The following is an 18,164-nucleotide window of genomic DNA, read 5'->3' on the forward strand; positions in this document are numbered from 1 at the left end:
AGCAACAACTGTCTGTCCTGGCTGCAGCAGTACATAAAGTAAGGATTTAAAGTTTACTTATAGAAACTCTTTTTTTGCTTTCGATGACTCCTAGGCACAGTACCTGCCAGGTATGCAAAAAGATCTTCAAAAGGTGTCTGTGATTATTAAAGTTGAGGAGATGCCAGTCACTTTACAATTGAAAAGTCTGTATTTGTGGTTAAATACTCTGTAGGTGTAAAAACTGTGTATTGGTAGCACTGGGAAATTTCCATAAAACCAACTTCAGCTGTGCAGGCAAGCTTAAATATTCATTCCATGTCCAACCCTAGCTGCTTCAAAACTTGCTTGACAAGAGGCTCAGCAGCCTTTCTATAACAACAGACTTTTCATGCTTTCACTGAGCTTTCTGTCAGGTTTCATTTTTTTGGTTTGAGTTTTGGTGGCATTTATTTTTCCGTTCCTCAGCCTTATTTTTCTTCTCTTATTTCTAAGTCCCAGTACCTGTCTCTTCTCTAAAGCAAATTTTCAGGCTAAATGACTAAAATCAATAGTTGTCTGTGTGCATATAACTGAGGGCCCAGACAATATGTACTGAGATGCCTACTTGAATTTTACATCTGAAGAGTGATTTGAGTAAGAGACTAAGGTTTCTGAAGGTGCTGTTTGAACAAGGAGAATCTGGTTTGCCTTTGCTTGCTCTTAGAGGGCTCCTGGCTGCAGGTGGGCCCTTTCCTATGTTAATCTTTACAGAGCCCTCAGGTGTGCACTTCCCTTTATATAGCAAAATAAATTAACTACTGATAGAAAGCTGAATGAAGTAGGATTCAGATTAACCACTTAAAGCAGATCAGTTTATATGTCCTGCAGGACTGATTTTTATCATCTGTTGAGCAATGCAATAGTGGTGGTAGAAAAACAAATCTGTCAAAAAGTAACTGTTACTTAAATATCTGAACTGTCTCTTTGAATCTTGTTCTATAATGCACATACAACAGAAAAAAAAAAAGACTAATGATTTTCTAAGTGGTGAGTAGGGGCCTTGTATGATGTGCATATAACAGAAAAGCTGAAAACTGTATTTGTAAATTGTTGATCTGCTGGCCCTAAGTGGTGTTACACGGAATTTCTCATTTTATGGGTGACTTCATATTTGTGGAGCACAAACAGAGACATCTTGAAGAGTAGGAGTAGGAGGCATATTGTTCTGGCAGATGGAATCAAAGCATTATGTGAGAAAGAGCAGAAATTCCAGAAAATACCCCCAACTTAGGTCCATGGAAAAGAATGACTTTTGGTTAAAGCGGAACTACGTGTAAGGTAAATCTTACTTTAAAGGTCAGTGTAATTTTAATTTGTGGAACTGTAATATATTAATTGAAGATTCTTCTGAGTACCTGTCAGAAGAGACACTTTTTGGAGTTAAGAATTTACTATTTAAACAACGTTTTAAAAAGGTAATTGTATTCTTGGATGCCATTATTTGTTCATATGTCTGAATGCACAGTCTAGTTATGTGTTTATCAGACATGACGTGACTTGTATGTCTATTTATGTGCATCTCTAAAATGGGGAAGGGATGTATGAAATTGGTAATTCACTGGCTAAACATGCCAGCCTTGTTTCAGGCAGAAGGACACTCTAGCACTTGTAAACTTGACTTTGAATCCTTCTAATATATCTATAATGTTCATACAAATTCTGGTTTATTGGTAGGTTAGAATGTATTTTTTTTTTCAGGGTTATTAAATCACAGTCAAACAATCCTGCAGCTACTCTGCTCATGAGTGGTGGTTGTCTTACTTCACATGTCCTGTCATTTTTTTTGGCCAATCCTGGTTATGTGGTATTAAAGAAGTCTAATGCTTGAGATGCTGAGTTGCTCTAAGCCAGTTCAAGCCTTTGATAAGGTGTTTGCTGTTCAAACTGCTGAACTTCAACGCATCCTCCTTCCATTTCCTTGTTGCCACTTCTTCTGTTAGAGATTGTCAGATGTTTTCTGATATTTCTGTAAAAGCCAAGTCAGTGAAACAAAATGAGTATGAATTGCTCATTTGGAATGGAAACTCGAGAGGCTGCATGAAGCTTTTCTCTGAAACTAAAAAGCATAGTTTTCTGTTCATTGTCTTTCATGGATAATGCCAAGGAACACTTCATGAGAAACACTTTTACGTAGGTGCTGTTCAAAATAAAATGTGATTCCTACAGACAACACAAGATAGTTTTGAATGTTCCTATGCAGTCAGAGACTAATGTTTTATATGAGGAATACTGGATTGCAATTTCATCCTTTAACTTGTTCTAAAATAAGACTCCAGGCAGGGCTGAGAAGTCAGCTTCTGTGGGTTTGCGTATACGAGCACTTAAAACATAACTTACTTCTACTGCATTTTAACTGGCGTTCTGCCAGACAGCCTCGCTCTGTGTGTTCTGCAGTCTGCTTGCTTTTTCCTCCCCACCCACCTACCTTTGCAAAGCTGCTGCATTTTAGGGAATCAGTCAAAACAGCAATGGGAATGACAGTACCTACAGTGTCATTTGTACCTTCTCTGTGCTGAGAAGGATGCCCATCTGCCTAGATGTGATTCTAGGCAATACGGGGGGGAAAAAAGGGAGATTAAGTGGCACAGCAGTTGAATAAAGCTGTAGTTTAGTGGTACTCGTGGTGGATTATATATAAATTGTCATGCCTTTTAAAATTCTAATCATGGTGCATTTGTAAAAGTATTTCTCCTTACTTACATAACAGGGTGCCTGAGGCTCTTCTGTTATTAAAATCTGACAAGCTGACAATGTTGTGGTAATTCTGAAACGCCGATGTTACCAGAGGCAACAGGATTTTTATATTGCTGCTTTTAGATTTCAGTAGTATTGAAACAGTAGAAAATCTTTTGCTATCAGAAAGATATATGACAACTATGATGTCAACATGTTCATTTGAGTAGTGGTATTTCAGTTTGCAACTTTTTATAATGCTCTGAAACTGAGGTTTTATGATGTTGAAGAGTGAACCTTAACTAAAGGTGGTGCTCTTGGTGAACATTTTTAAACATATTTATCTCACAAATTTTAGCTGCAGAGCTGAAATAATGTTTAAAGATTTAGTGTACTGATTTCTGCAATTTAAAATAAATCTCCTAATGCATAGGTGCATAATGTTAATGTAGGTGAATGAATCCTCACTTAAGTTTCTGTAATGTGTTTAAACCACCTGTAGGTACAGTGTTTCTTGATAAGTAATGGAGGTGCCTGAGGGGGAGCTGTTTGCTTTCTTTCTGAACTGTTTTTACCCCAGCACCCCCAGCTTGGCTGAGGGGCTAAGCTGTGCTCTGTCCGTTGTAATGATGGGAGACACCAGTTAGAAGGTGACCAACTTCTGCACTACCTATCTAGAGGTAACTGTGTGGGTGATAATGTTCTAATTACTTCAATCAGACTTTTTTTTTTTTTCAACTCACAAGCCATCTGTTTTTGCAGAAGTACTAGAGTTTCATTTAACACTCACCCACACAGTATGGATTCAGTAGTGGGCAGGTGAATGAGATCATTAATCCGAACAAAATGACTAAGATTCTGCCTGACATTTTTCATGGTTTCACAGCCTTTTTCATCATTGGCAACAGGTAGTGGTTTGTCAAAATGGAGAGGGTAACAATTTAACAATTTAACTCAGTATTAGCAGCCTTTGGTTTTGCCATATAAATGTATATTAATACAGTGGTTAGTACTGTGTGGGTTTATAGTCCAGCTATAAGAGAATAAAATATTTTATTCAGAATTCTGGTTTGATGCATATTTGAGATACAGTTTCTGCCTAGATCAAGAGTGTGAGTCATGAGTGGTTTAGTACCAAGGATGGGTACAGTAAGGAGGCTGAATATTAATCAGTAGGATAAGCAATGTATTTTGTCTTATTTCAGCAGAACAGGCCCTCCATCCTCTCCGACAGGAGGAGAGAAAGAGGAGAATCCTGCTCTGCTGGCCGAGAATTGTTTCAGAGAACTACTAGGACGAGCAACCTATGGAAATATGAATAATGCTGTCAGACCAGTTTTTGCGTAAGTTAAAAATTCATGACGTGTTAAGAGATTTTCTTTATTTCATCCTCTTTTCTGTTGCACTAAATTCCTTCCTCCTTTTCAACCCAAAGGATTCCATTCATGTTTCTTCAAAAAATTACTCCTCTTTTCATCTCACCTCTTTGTTGCCTGTATATTAACTCGAAGGTAGTTACAGAGAAAACGGATTTCAGAAGTGAATACAATGGTTTGGATAGATCGTTGCCTCAGATGGCCTTTTTTTTTTCAACGTGAATCTGTTTATTCAAGATATTAATTTCCCATAGATGAGTGTTGCAATCAGTGGAGAGACAAACCAAGTAAGATACAAATAGCACAACAAAAGTTGCAATTTATACTGCCAAGTTAAGTCCAGTGATTTTCAGTTCTCAGCGTTTGCCCCGTTGATTCCTTAAAAATATGTTGTGAAAAAAGCTACAAGCATTGAGATAAGTCTCCCTCTTTCACCTCTGTTAAATGTCTGTTGCAAAGCAGACATTTATCTCCCAGCTCTGTTGAGGCACATCGCACAGCAGAGCAGAGGGTCATGGCGTACAGGGAGGTTTTCCAGGCTCCATGTCCAAGTGGAGATCAGTGACAGGTGGTGCTCCCCGGGGGTTGGTAATGGGCCAGCACTGTTTAACATCTTTGTCAGTGATATAGACAGTGGGATTGAGTGCACCCTCATAAAATTGTCCAGTAACACCAAGCTGTGTCGTGCAGTCAAACTCAAGAGGGAAGGGATGGCATCCCAAGGGATGGGGACAGGCTTGAGAGGTGGGACCTGTGAAAACCTCATGAGGTTCAGCATGAGGTCCTGCACCTGAGTCAGGCCAATCCCCAGAACCAGTACAGGCTGGGGGATGAAGGGATTGAGAGCAGCCCTGGGGGAAAGGACTTGGGAGTGTTTGCTGATGAACAGCCCAGCAATACCTGGCAATGTGCTCTGACAGCCCGGAAAGTCAAACGTGCCCTGGGCTGCATCAAAGAGGGAGGGGATTCTCCCCATCTGCTCTGCTCTCGTGAGACCTCACCTGGAGTACTGTGTCTGGCTCTGGGGCCCCCAGCATAAGAAAGACATGGACCTGTTGGAGCAAGTCCAGAGGAGGCCCCAAAGATGATCAGGGGGCTGGAGCACCTCTCCTATGAAGAGAGGCTGAGAGAGTTGAGGTTATTCAACCTGGAGAAGAGAAGGCTCTGGGAAGACCTTAGAGCCCCTTCCATGCCTAAATGGGGCCACAAAAGAGCTGGAGAGGGACTTATGACAAGTGTGTGTAGCAGTAGGACATAGGGGCGTGGCTTTGACTTGAAAGAGGGTAGATCTAGATTAGATATTAGGAAGAAATTCTTAGCTATGAGGGAGGTGAAGCACTGGCACAGGTTTCCCAGAGAAGTTGTGGATGCTCCATCCCTGGAAGTGTTGGAAGGCCAGGTTGGATGGGGCTTTGAGCAACCTGGTCTAGTGGAAGATGTCCCATCCCATGACAGCAGGGTTGGGAACTAAGTGATCTTTACAGTCCCTTCCAACCTCAACCATTCTGTGTTTCTATGAAAGTTCACGTGTTCTAGGCATAAATCTTTGCAGGAAGCTCTGCACTTTCAAACCCTGGCTTTTCCTGGGGATGAGAAGAGCTGCTTGCTCCTTGTAGATTTTTCAAGATATGCTTCTGTTACAGGAATACGTTCTCTTATATGGCCTTAGTTCTTCCCACAAGTATTAAGTATTTTATTAGTACACTGAAGGACTTTCAAGCTACCAAAAGTCATTTTTAAGTTACTGCTGTTAAGAACAGAAATTGCAAAGGAAGGTAGGGTTGGTATTGAGGGCAGAAAATTTTTGTATCCTTTTGTTTTTCCCCAGAAAGCATTAAATACAAAGAACTATGCTACTCTCTTATTTTCCATACGTACCTGTTATAGCAGCCTGATGGGATTTTAAATGTTGCAAAGTTGAGTGTTTAATTAAAAAATACTCATTCTTCCCTAGATTTAAAATTTGCATTCCTCAAATACCTGCCACCAGAGTGAACAGTTAGGTGCCAAAAAGTCTGAATGGACTATTTTAAACTACATTGCAGCTTCTTTCTTACCACTTTTAAATTCTTTTGATGGGTTTATCACAAAACTTTATCATCATGTGCAGTAACTGCAGTCTTTTGTATCACTTTAGTATCAGGGAAGTTTCCTACAAATAATTCCTGATTCCCTAGACAAGAGTTAGTGCTTGGTTTGGGATTTGAGATGGTGTCATACCTGTTTTTCCTGTTGAAAGTCTAAAGCCTGATGTATTCAAAGCGTGTGCACCTCAGCGTGCCACATGCTGCACTGAAATCAGTAGATAATGACCAGGTGCTCAGAATATATCATCTCTTTTATAAATAGACAGTCTTTGTGGTCACCATTTTTGTGTTCATTCTGAGGAAGAATTGCCAAATGTGTCCTTTTAGAAATGATTGCTGTAAAGGTTTAGTATTATTGAAGAACAAGAGATGCAGAAAATGCAATTTCAATCTGTTTTTCCTAAACAAAAAGGGAGTGCTGTATCTAATCAGCTTCACTTTGTGAGTGAGCACAACAGGTAGAATGAAAGTTCAAGATAGTGAGTCCATTGTACTTTATCGGATTGAAAAACCTGACTGAGCTTATGAGAAAACAATTTCTCCTAACAATTTTCAACAATTTTACAGCTTTTAAGAAAACTCTGGAGCAATAGATAAGGCCTCTTACGTTAACACTGAAGGTACAGATTCAATTCCCCACTGGAAGATTTGCTTCATGTGGCACTGGAATATCAGGCAACATGGTATCACTTCCTTGCAAAGCTGAGATAATAGTGCTTCTGTCATCATGAAACTGGGTGTATTCAGTGATTGAGGGATTTAAAAATAGTGAAGATAGTAGAAATCTGAAGTCAGTGTCCTAATACAGGTTTGGCTTGACCTTAATTTTCCTTGCCTTTGGTAGAAAATCTCCATGGTTATAAATGTCTTCATGTAGCTAAATACTTTCAGGTAATAATTTTTAATGAAATCTGACAGATGGATCTGGGAAATTGCTTAATGAAAGTAAAAAAAATAATTATATTAACATTACCTGAAAAAATTTTCTATGTTGTGTCAACAGTCAGAAGCTGTTGAGACTTACTTAGCATGAATTTGCAGTGGTGAATAGATTAGGCAGAATCAGAGAGATCCAGGAACCTAATGAATATAAAAAACTTCCCAAGTGTAAAAACTGTTTGTCTTACTGTATTTCCTTTCTTGTCGGTTATCACATCATCTCTGCAAGGCTTTCAAATACTAACAGACTGGTGCATGATGCGTGAGCAGATTATTTTGTGTATTCCCATACATGCATGCCTCAGTTATGCTTTCTAATCCTCAGTATCAGTTTATCATCTTGTACTGTAGGGATTGCTTGCATGTGTGACAATGAGAGGGAGTTCAGGCATCGTTAGTGGCTGTCTCTCTCTCCATAAGGTAATTTGCATGATTGGTTCTGCTGTTCCTTTTAAATTGAGAAACCCAGTTGTGTACATTTGCCGCATATATGCAACAGATGTCAATGGAAGGCAGCTTGGCATTTGTTAATCCAGCAGTAAAATTTTTTGTAACCTTACTTGGATCTTCTTTATTGAAATAAATGTAATTTGAAAAAAAAAAAAGGAGTCAAGGTGTGACTCGATTTTAACGAAGTAAATGCACCATGCTGAAAATACCCTTTACCCTCTTTTACAAAAACAAAACTACATTGAATACACTGTGTTATGATCACTAAAATGTGTCACCTACAGTAATCGAATACTGCTGTTCTTAGGAGGAAAATTCTAGTACACAAAGTAAGCTGTTGCACAGATCTTTAACCTAGGCTGTCATCTTCCCCCTGCTGTCATCCCATCAGTTCATCTACCTGAAGCAGCTAATACTTGGCCTTTCTGGAAGAAGAAAACTGTATATCTTGGTTTGAGAGGAATTTGGTTTTTTTTAACATGATATAAGATGTGGTTGACCGTAATCTGCCTGAATGGATCTTTAGGGCAGATAAATAGGAACTGTCAAGGGTAACAGAGAAAACATGCTGCCCTGAAAGATTAAGGGATCAGTTCCAATCAGGAGAAAATAGTGGAGAGTATGATTTTCTATTTGATGAGACAAAAATAAAATAGTTTAGGCAAAATAAGCTATCATGTACAAGAAATGATGGACTGTACTGAAATTATATTAAGAAGGAAGAAGACAGGAATAAATACATTATGCCCTCTATACCCTGAAGGATTTAAAGAGGTGATTTTGTTTGTTTTTCTACCCCAAGGCAGGATTAATTATACCTTGTAGTCAGGTTTGATATTTAGTAATGCAAATCTATTGTTATTTTGACAGGCAAAATACCTTTAAAATCCCTGACATTCTTTCCTGTAGGGATTTCTATTAAAGGTATGCAATGTGTCAAAATGGCAGTAGTTTTTTTTTTAAGCTCTGCAGTGGACTGCAAGATAATTTAGGGCACAGGAGAGGATGGCTTTGTATCAGCTGGTTTAATCAAGCTTGAAGGAGACCTGTGTACGCAGCTGGGTCACTGCCGGGAGCAGCTGCCCAGTGAGTGAATTGAGACCTCCATATTCTAGGCAGAGAAAGTTTAAGCATCCAGTCAGTCCTCCTGTGTTCAGAGCACTGACTCCTTTCACCTGTGGGCTTTTGAGCTTGCTGTTTGAAGCACGTGTTTCCTAAGTTCTTTGAGAAAGGGCAGAGCAGTAAGGATTCTGTAGCTGAGATACCTGTTTAGAAACACAACCTAAATTCAGTTTCTGTTAGAAAGTTTTTTGGTTGGTTTGGCCTGTTTGTTTGTTGGTTTTTGGTGAATTTGTTGAGTTTCATATGGTTTTTTTTAAACCTAAATCATAGCAATTAAAATGCATCCAAAATTACCTTTTCTTTCAGTCTTCCAGATTGAAAAATGCAGTTATTTTTGTCATGCTTTTTCAGATACTCAGATCTCCTTTTTGCAAAACTTTGTGTGCCCTATTCATAACTTTCAGCATAGTGCTTAAGCAGAATTCCTTGTATTTGCTTAAAACTCTGACAGAGTTTGTCATTTGTGGTTCCTCTCCCATTTAAAAAGAAAACCGTGCATTTATCATTTGGATTCTGTTTTGATATTTCTTGCAGAAACTGTTGAAATGCTTCAGACGTAAAGGTGTATATGCATAAAGAGTAGCTTTTTTTTGTTTTCCACATATTTTATTCATGAAACCACCATGAAAAGAAAAATAGATCTTAAGAGTCTCTGTTCTGAATGGAACATTCAGCCCTAATTATTTTCTAGCTTGTGATTAAAAACAAATTATTTATCTTCTGTAGAGTAGAAGTTTGTCACAGTGTTATAACATCCTCTTCAGCATATCTCTCACATAAGTGAGCATCTAATGTCACAGCCATTTTTATGCTTGCATTTTGTGTGGAAATAGTATATATTCTTAACTGCATATCTTTGGAGTGACAAGATTCCTTAAATTTCTGGAACTAGAAGCTCAGGCATTTCTGTTTCAGCCGCATGTATTGTGATCACGTCCTAAACCTTGAAAAAAATGCCTTTTTTAAGTTCTAGATTTCTCACTGAGTTAATAAGTCATTTTTTAGAAGTTTTATGTAAGTAAATAATCCCTTTGGGATGAATTTTGAGAAAACCCTAAGATACCATTTGTTATATCTGCAGAATGTCATTATTTCAAGTCTCTTAATTTTTGCTTACAGGCATTTAGATCATCACAGACTATGGGATCCTAATGAATTTGCTGTTTCCTGCTTTAAAATCATCATGTATTCTATACAGGTAGGATTTTCTCCAGCGTTTTTTTTCCTTGCATACATGTTTTGAGCACATGAGAGAGGTTTAAATGCTCACCTTACCATGATAGTGGTAGACAGTAGATGAAGTCAAAGAATCCAAAAGATCCCTTTCAATAACTCCAGTGGTAGGTAGTGCAGAGGTCCTTCAGCAAGCTCCAGAACAAGGACTAGGATAGCTGTACTGATCTGGCATTGTGCTTCACAAATAGATCTCTCAAATTGGTCATTTCTGTGTGCCAGTACAGCTGTGCTGTTTTTACAGCTCAAGAAACCAACTTCACATGGAACTGTGTTGTGCTCAAGATTTTCATTAATGAGCAGCCTGTATTGTGGCCTTAAGCTGAAGGAGGAAAGGTGGAAATTGGATATTACGGAGAAATTCTTCACTGTGAGGGTGGTGAGGCACTGTACAGGTTGCCCAGAGAAGTTGTGGATGCCCCATCCCTGGAAGTGTTCAAGACCAGTCTGTGTGGGTCTGAGTACCGTGGTGTAGCAGAAGGTTTCCTACCCATGACAAGGGAGTTGGAACTGGGTGATTTTTAAGGTCCCTTCCACCCCAAACCATTCTATTATATGATTGTCTGTGATAAACATGATCCAAGTCTGATTCTTTGTGTCAAACAGACACGCAGAAGATCAAGTCATAACAGTCCAGGTTTGTAGATGAAAGCTGAGTTTTCTCAGCATTTACATTAATGGTGCTGAAGTCCTTGAACTGCAGTTAGCTCACTGAAGGACCACTTCACACTTCCTCTGTGCTGTAGATGTTCCTTGATATTTTAAGACTGTAAACTTTTGTATACTGGGCTGAATGGACCTGTGTCACTTCATCTATTATGGTACTTTTTTGAAGTCATATTTAGTCATGAATTGATGGAAATTTTGATAAATTTCTGAATGAAAATGTTGCAGAACAGGAACATGGTCATGACTGTAGCTGAGCGGTGTATGAGTTCATTCTCATTAAAGTCACAGATGAAGCTTTTCTGTCTGTTTTTTAATAGGCACAATATTCCCATCATGTCATACAAGAAATCCTTGGACACCTTGACGTCCGCAAAAGGGACTCGCCACGAGTCCGTGCTGGCATTATTCAGGTTCTTTTGGAAGCAGTTGCAATAGCAGCTAAAGGATCAATAGGTAAGTTGTATTAAATTCAAGGCATCAGGTCAAAGGATAGATTTGCAGGATGGTGCTCGTTTTTTCTTTGGTTTCAGACAGAATGAAAGCATTTATTTTGAGAAGGTTTTGTATTTACTCGTTTTTTCTCCTTTGTGCTGATAAATTACTCAAACGTACTTTATTGTTTGACTGTTACATAACCCTTCTATTGAAGAACTGAATGAAAAAGTCGTGAAAGGCCAGAATTCCTGTTTGTTAAGAAGTTTGCAAAGTCTGAGAGAACTGTGTGTGACTACAGAATGTCAAGAGCACTGTCGCTTTTTGACACACCTGCTGTGACCTGAGTGGTAATATGGGAGTTGAGTAAAATGATTCTTTGAGAAATTTTAGCTTAATAACTGTGAAGCAGCTGAAACAAGGTGAAATATGTAATTTAACTGTGATATAGTTCCTTGAAATAGAAGTAGTTAGGAAGATACATAAACACGTGTGCTCTGCTTCTGATTTTTTTTGGTCTCGTGCTGTAATATTATTGCTCTGCCTCATTAGTTTGAGCCTGTCCTTTCTCTTTATATAAGACCCACTTGCATGCAGAGACCTGTGAAGTCTTTTACTGTATGATGAAAAGAGCTCATTATTTGATCCAGTATTTAGAACTGCATTTTAATAGCAGGTTTTGAAATAACTGAAGTACGAGGGTGGGTACCTGAAGTTTAACCCATTGTTGATGCTTAATTTCAGCAAGCTCTCCTATTTTTTATCTGAAACTTGCATGGTGGCTTGATTCTGGCCAACAGCTGTTTGCTCATTCCCCTTTCCCACAGGACTAAGACAATGTAGACAGAAGGTGAGAAGTCTCATGGATCAAGATAAAGACAGTTTAATGGGTGGAGCAAAAGCTGCATGGACAAGGAAAAAAAGTTATCTCCATCCTGGCCATACCCAGTACACTTGATCAGAATGGAATATGCAGATGTATCTGATTGCATTTCCTGATTCCAAGTTAATTTCTAAAACATCAAGATGTAGGCACACTTCAAAACTTCCTTACGCCTCAAACACTAAATTTCACTTGGGTTTTTTATGCTTACTCAGATTTCTTGTGAAAAGGGATTGAAAAGGTCAGTTTTCATTTCCGTAAGACATCTTTCCCTTGACAGGTGCAATCACTGTTACTTGTTGTTTCCAGGCCCAACAGTTCTGGAGGTGTTTAATACCTTGTTGAAGCACTTGCGCATCAGCGTTGACTTCGAGCTGGGTGACAGGCGCAGCTCAGCGGGAAGTGCCGCTTTCAGCACGAGCTCCAAGGAGAGCGATGAGAGGATTGTCCAGAATGCAATTATTCAAACAATTGGTGAGTAATGACAGTAACACAGGCTCACTTAGAATCCCTCTTGTTTTCCCCCTTCCACAATGAGATGGTATTGGACCAGCTTGAATCCAAAAAGAATAATACCAAGTGTCATATCTCTGATTGTATTTGCCTCATTCTCAGGCTCACTTTATGTGTTTGTCTTCTGAAAGGTTGTTCTTTTAAATGCTAACTGAGCAGATAGGGAAGAAGCTCGATGATAATTAAAAATGGTGGTAGACTTAAATTTTAGTTACATTATTATATGGCCCTTGAAATATAGAAATAAATCTCTACCTTAGGACTAATATTAGTCCTTTTATGAAAATCATATTGCAAACAATCGTATACAGTAAAATATATTTTAGTAGGAGCTGCCTGAAAACTTGTAGAAACAAATGTTAAACACAGTAGCAACAATGACACCTAATGGCCGGGTGTCCTACAACAACTTAAGTACTTTAACGGACAACACTGTAAGTGGCGTAACAAATTCTGTAAATTATTTTGTTGGAATACCCTCTCCCCTTTTCTCAGATTTTCTCTTTGTGATACTGATATTATATATTGCATTGCATTTCTGATGTGTGTTCCTTTCCTTAAAGAACAAGGGGCAGTGTTACTTAAATGTTGTTTACTAATCTGTACCTTGAAGCTTTTTAGAGCAGTAGCAAGTGTGTAATAGATTATTTCTCATCACTGCAGTAAAACTCCAATTTAAAATATTAACCCCCCCCAAAAAAATGCTGGAAACCCCACAACCCAACTTTTTAAAGTAAAGCTTCTTTCTGTCGATCATCGATTCCAACTCCCTGCTCCTCACAGGACTTCTTACAACTAAACCGTGCAACTAAGAGCATTGTCCAGATGCTCCTTGAGCTCTGTCACGCTTGGTGCTGTGACCACTTCCCTGGGGAGCCTGTTCTAGTGACCAGCCACCCATTCAGTAAGGAACCTTTTCCCATCTGAGCTTCCCCTGATGAAGCTTCCTTCCATTTCCTCATGTCCTATCCCTGGTCACCAGAGAAAGGAGATCAGCACCTGCCCTTCCACTGCCCCCCTCAAGGAAGGTGTAGACTGATGAGGGCACCTCCCAACCTTCTCTTCTCCAAGCTGAACAAGCCAAGTCATCTCAGCTTCTCCTCATAAGTCTTGCCCTCAACACCCTTCACCATCTTGGTTGTCCTTCTCTGAACAGCCTCTTAATAGTTTGATGTTCTTATACTGAGGCACCCACAACTATGGACTGGAGGTGGGGCCGCCCCAGTGCAGAGCAGAGCGGGACAGTCACCTTCCTTGACCGGCTGGCGATGCTGTGCCTGATGCCCCCCAGGATATGGTTGGCCCTCCTAGCTGTCAGGGCACCCTGCTGACTCACACTTAACTTGCCATTGACCAGGAACCCCAGGTCTCTTTCCATGGGGAATGTTGGGAATAACAGCGTTATCTCTGTTCCCCTCCCTGGGCGCAGTCCCACAGCTGTGGCCTTGCTGCCATAAGAGCAGGGCTCAGCCTGCAGCTGGCGTCGGGGTGGCAGTGTGGTCCTACTGGAACTTTGACTGGGCAGCTGCCTCAGTCGTGGGGGGTGCAGGTCTTAGAGAGGCCAGGGTAGAAACTAGTGGGTAGAAACTAGTTCTCCCTGGTCGAGCTGGAAGAGCTACAGCACCCTCCTTGTGTGCCAACTGTTGCTAGCACCCCCTAAGGGGTTCTTTTAAGGCTGGGGAGGGTGAGTGTACCTGGTGTTTCTCCTGGCCCTGCACAGGCCCCTTCAGCCGTTGTGGCGCAGGCTGTGGGCTCCAGGTGGGTCTTTCTGCTCCCCTGGGTTCCTTTGGTTCAGGAAACCCTCCCTGTGCACCTTGTGGACCCCTCTGGAGCACTCCACTTCCCATCAGGAGCTGCTTGCATCATCAGTCCCTCAGTACAGCGATAGTCATATGTCACTTGTATGTCTGGGGTTTCTGTCCCCTCACTTGTAACATTTAACGGAGACTTCACAGACAAAAGTAACAGCAGTGTGTACCTCGAGAAACACTTCCAGCTCCGCACTAGTTACAAATTAACAGATGCCACGCATGTAGTTTTTAAATGGTATATTTAGAGGAGGATAAAATTAGAAAGCTTTAGGATTCAGAGCTGGAAGCAAATGTCACAAAAAGACTCTCAGCAGAAATGAACATGTGAGATTATGGCCTAAAACAAATCATGATTTTATTCTCATCTATTTTGACCTTGCTAATATATTCCTTGTATTTATAAGGCTTTCCTTATAAAGAGAAGGGCCCTATTTATCTTTTCTTCTGTGATTTCATTCTATTTTTATTTAGGATTTTTTGGAAGCAATCTCCCAGATTACCAGAGATCAGAGATTATGATGTTCATTATGGGCAAAGTACCTGTTTTGGGGACTTCACAATCACTGGATACCAGCCACCTTGGGTTTGTATATCCTACATTTTTAATTAGATTCTTGATAAAGTATGAAGCGAAAAACATTAAGAAAAGTGAAATGCAAATCCTTACTCCTTAGGGGCTGTATTAAATACTGTGCAGAACCAAGACAAGCGCAGTGTCAGCAATATGAAATCAACCTACAGACTTGATACTGATAGAAAATACCTGATTGGAATCAAGATTATTTTGCACTAAAACATTTCTTCTCTCCGTATCTGTGCAAATGTTTCCAAAATTATCCAGTGAATGCTGGTTAATTCCATAAGTTCTTACATGTGTGTTTTGGGAATGAGGGATATTAAACTATGTCTACCTTTTTCCAAATAGCTGTATAATTTTCAATTTTTTTTGGTTTTAATACATTCTGTTCAAGCTGACTTCAGCTTAAGAAATAAACTGTAGAAATTCCAGTGAATTTGTTTTAAATTTTCCCTATTTATTTAGAAATAGGAAAAAGCTATAGGTGGTCAGATTTCTGTAATAAATCCATATTTAAAAAGTTGCCATACACTGAAGTAATTTTTTCCCTGTGACGTGAATAATTATGTTGAAAAGACTGTGCTTCCTCAGTATGGGGAAAGTCACTGAAGAGGCTGCAGCTGTTCTTTCCAGATGTGCAGGGACACTTTGCACCACATAACTGGTCCCCTGCTAGATTAAGTAGGAAGTCATTGTCATACTCCTGGCTTCTTGGTAGCTTTTCGTACAGTATTGTGTCCCTGTGGCACGGGATGATATTCCATGGAAGATAGAAATCTGTCTGTGCCAGGCAGTTATCACTCATTAAGAAGGTATTTGAAGAACAAATCCATGTAAAATTCTGTGCTTGGATTAACAGTTGGGGGGTGTGTTTTTTAACTACACAATTTTCTTTTTATGGTGTTCTGTGTAAACATGCGCCTGACTGTCATTCTGAATAAAGCAGGCATTCTGACTGCTGATACAGTCTTGCATTGCATGAAATTTTGGTCTCTGCTACCCAGAACATTTGAATGATACAATAGCCAGGATTACAGCCCCTGTAGGTGAAAGTTTCCACTGTTATGCAGGGGCCAACTCCTGTGAATAGTTTTGCTCTTTCTTTATGCTACTGATGCACAAAGTGGTTTGTACCTTTTTTATTTTCCTGAGAGAGTCTCTTTGAATGGAGCAATTTATTCCAAGTGCACTTTTATCTCGTAAGATCTTGCAAGAGTAGTGACTACATACCATTAGCTATTTGGCTTCTTTTAGTACCAGCAAACGGAAAATGAAAACAGATGAAGAACAGTTTAAGTAGTGTTCTGTGTACCTTCCTGTGATACCAAAACTGAGAGATCTTTCAGTTTTCCTTACTGATTTTGCGAATAATTTTTTTCCAGTCTCAGAGTTCTGAGGTCTGATTTAAATAAGAGGTGTCCTTGTTTCTTAAGAAGACTCAATTATATTTTAATTTAGAAGAAATTCTGAGTGCTGCTGCTTGTGAAAAGAAAGTCAAGCTTGTAGTGGTTGAATGTTTTAGATACAAAGGGATTGCTAAATGAAACATGAATTTTAGATCTGCTTTACAGTATACAATTTACTGTTTTTTTCAGTTACACGAGCTCCATTTTTTTAAGCCTTTCTGTAAATGTCTCTTCCAAAAACATTTAGTTATTGCACCTCAGTTGGAGATATTTGCCCTTTATTTATGATCGTCCAGCATCCCTTCCAAGACTGCTGTATTCACTTGTAGAAATGCAGTTGTTAGAATGATGTCTAGGTAATATTTTGAAGATATGCAAAAAAACCTAATTTGCAACTTTTTTTTTTCTAATTGCAGAGATTTGGGAACTAGAAGGATTCAGATCATGTTACTGAGATCTTTACTTATGGTAAGCTTTTTGTGCTCAGTATACTATGTTATAAACACATAATGTCTCACTTTATATTTTTACACACGTAAGTGCAGTATAACAACTCTGGGTTATGAAATTAAACATACGTTCCTATTACATAGATCTGGAATTCTACTGTGTAAAATTGTGAAAGCATTTTCCCAACTTAGATTACAAACAGGTCAAGAAATACTCCTCCATCTCTTAGAGCACATTAGTGAATATCAGTTATAATTGGATCTGCAGATCCAAAAGAACATCATAGAGTAGGTTGAGTTCTGCCAGCAATACTGGCAATATCAAAGTGAAATCACTTTTGTCTCTGAGCCCAGAAAAGCAGTAATTAGTAGAGTGGACAATATTTTTAAAAGCACAGAAGTGGATGCCTATCTCCAAGCCCTTAAAGTCTCAGACACAATTGTTCTTTCCTTCTTAATATTTCCCAAGTTTCTTGTAAGGTATGACTGAATGTTTTATCACAAAATACATTTTTTAACTGTAAACCTTTAAAGAGTATTTCTGGAAATAGACACAGATGGTAAGAATCAGAAAGTGGGTGGTAAAGGAAACTCTTGCCAGTAGAAGCCTGACCTGTTTTGTTGCAGAAGCTGAAAACTGTTTAGTCACTGAAGTAGGGGATACAGCATAAAGAATGATTTCACAACTAAAGCAGAAGAATACTTTCCTGGAAAATGAGCTTCTATCCCTGCTTTGACATGAAATTTGTGTGTGGTGTTAGGCAAGTTGTTTAAACCATTCTTTGCTTGTCCAAATCTGAAATCCTAGACTGTGGTTTGCAGAAGACCTGAGCATTCACAGTTGCAATTTAAGATAGAAAACTTGTTAGAAAGGGCCTCAGGTGGTCATTTTGCACATTGTCTCCAGTAAAGATAGACTCAGGTATGCCTAAGCTATTCCTGACAATATTCATCTCACCAGTCTTAAAGTTCCATCCAAGTCAGTAAGAATTGTTCTCATGATTTTGAGCACTGCATAGCCTAAATATACTTTAAGGGATTCAGGTTGTGCATGTGGGAGGAATTTAACATTTTGGACCCTGAATTTAAATTTGCCTTCTCTTTAGAATATGGAAGTAAAATCCCATCATGGCACAAAGGTGTGAAAGTGAATGTTCTGATGCTTAATGAATTACTCAGACATTGATAAATATTGTGAAAAAAATGTGAGCATTGTACATCATGTATTCTTTACAAAAGAATAATATTTCATAAAATAATTAGTCTGTTCCCATGCATACACACAGGCAGACAAGTTAATGTTAATAGACGGTTGAAATCTGGCACTTAATTAAAAGTGTGCACTTACATTTGCAGCCTTGCTGCTTGTAATATTAACCATTTTCCATTTTCAAAATGATTGGTTAGATACCTTCATGTGCCCTTGTGCTCCTCTGCCAGCCACTTCTCTTTGAACACCTTCAGTTATGCTGCAGGCACAGTGCTTGCTCACGTGTTGTGGTTTAACCCCAGCAGGCACCAGG

The 18,164-nt window shown here is 39.2% G+C and overlaps 1 protein-coding gene across 6 annotated transcripts in view; it reads left to right on the forward strand.

Moving 5' to 3' along the window:
- EFR3A (EFR3 homolog A) overlaps positions 1-18,164 on the forward strand; it is a 75,932-nt gene that overhangs the window by 37,595 nt on the left and 20,173 nt on the right. For 5 of the 6 annotated variants that reach the window (XM_027712030.2, XM_027712031.2, XM_027712026.2 and 2 more), the window contains 6 exons: positions 3,900-4,037; positions 9,788-9,866; positions 10,888-11,023; positions 12,195-12,359; positions 14,681-14,792; positions 16,609-16,660. In XM_027712030.2, coding sequence (XP_027567831.1) covers positions 3,900-4,037; positions 9,788-9,866; positions 10,888-11,023; positions 12,195-12,359; positions 14,681-14,792; positions 16,609-16,660 — 682 coding nt within the window. The remainder of the gene's footprint in view (positions 1-3,899; positions 4,038-9,787; positions 9,867-10,887; positions 11,024-12,194; positions 12,360-14,680; positions 14,793-16,608; positions 16,661-18,164) is intronic. The other variant, XM_027712027.2, reaches the window with a different exon arrangement.

This window comes from Pipra filicauda, unplaced genomic scaffold, assembly GCF_003945595.2.
Source record: "Pipra filicauda isolate LSUMZ 115617 unplaced genomic scaffold, ASM394559v2 scaffold245_size1146780_pilon, whole genome shotgun sequence".
Lineage (NCBI taxonomy): Eukaryota > Metazoa > Chordata > Aves > Passeriformes > Pipridae > Pipra > Pipra filicauda.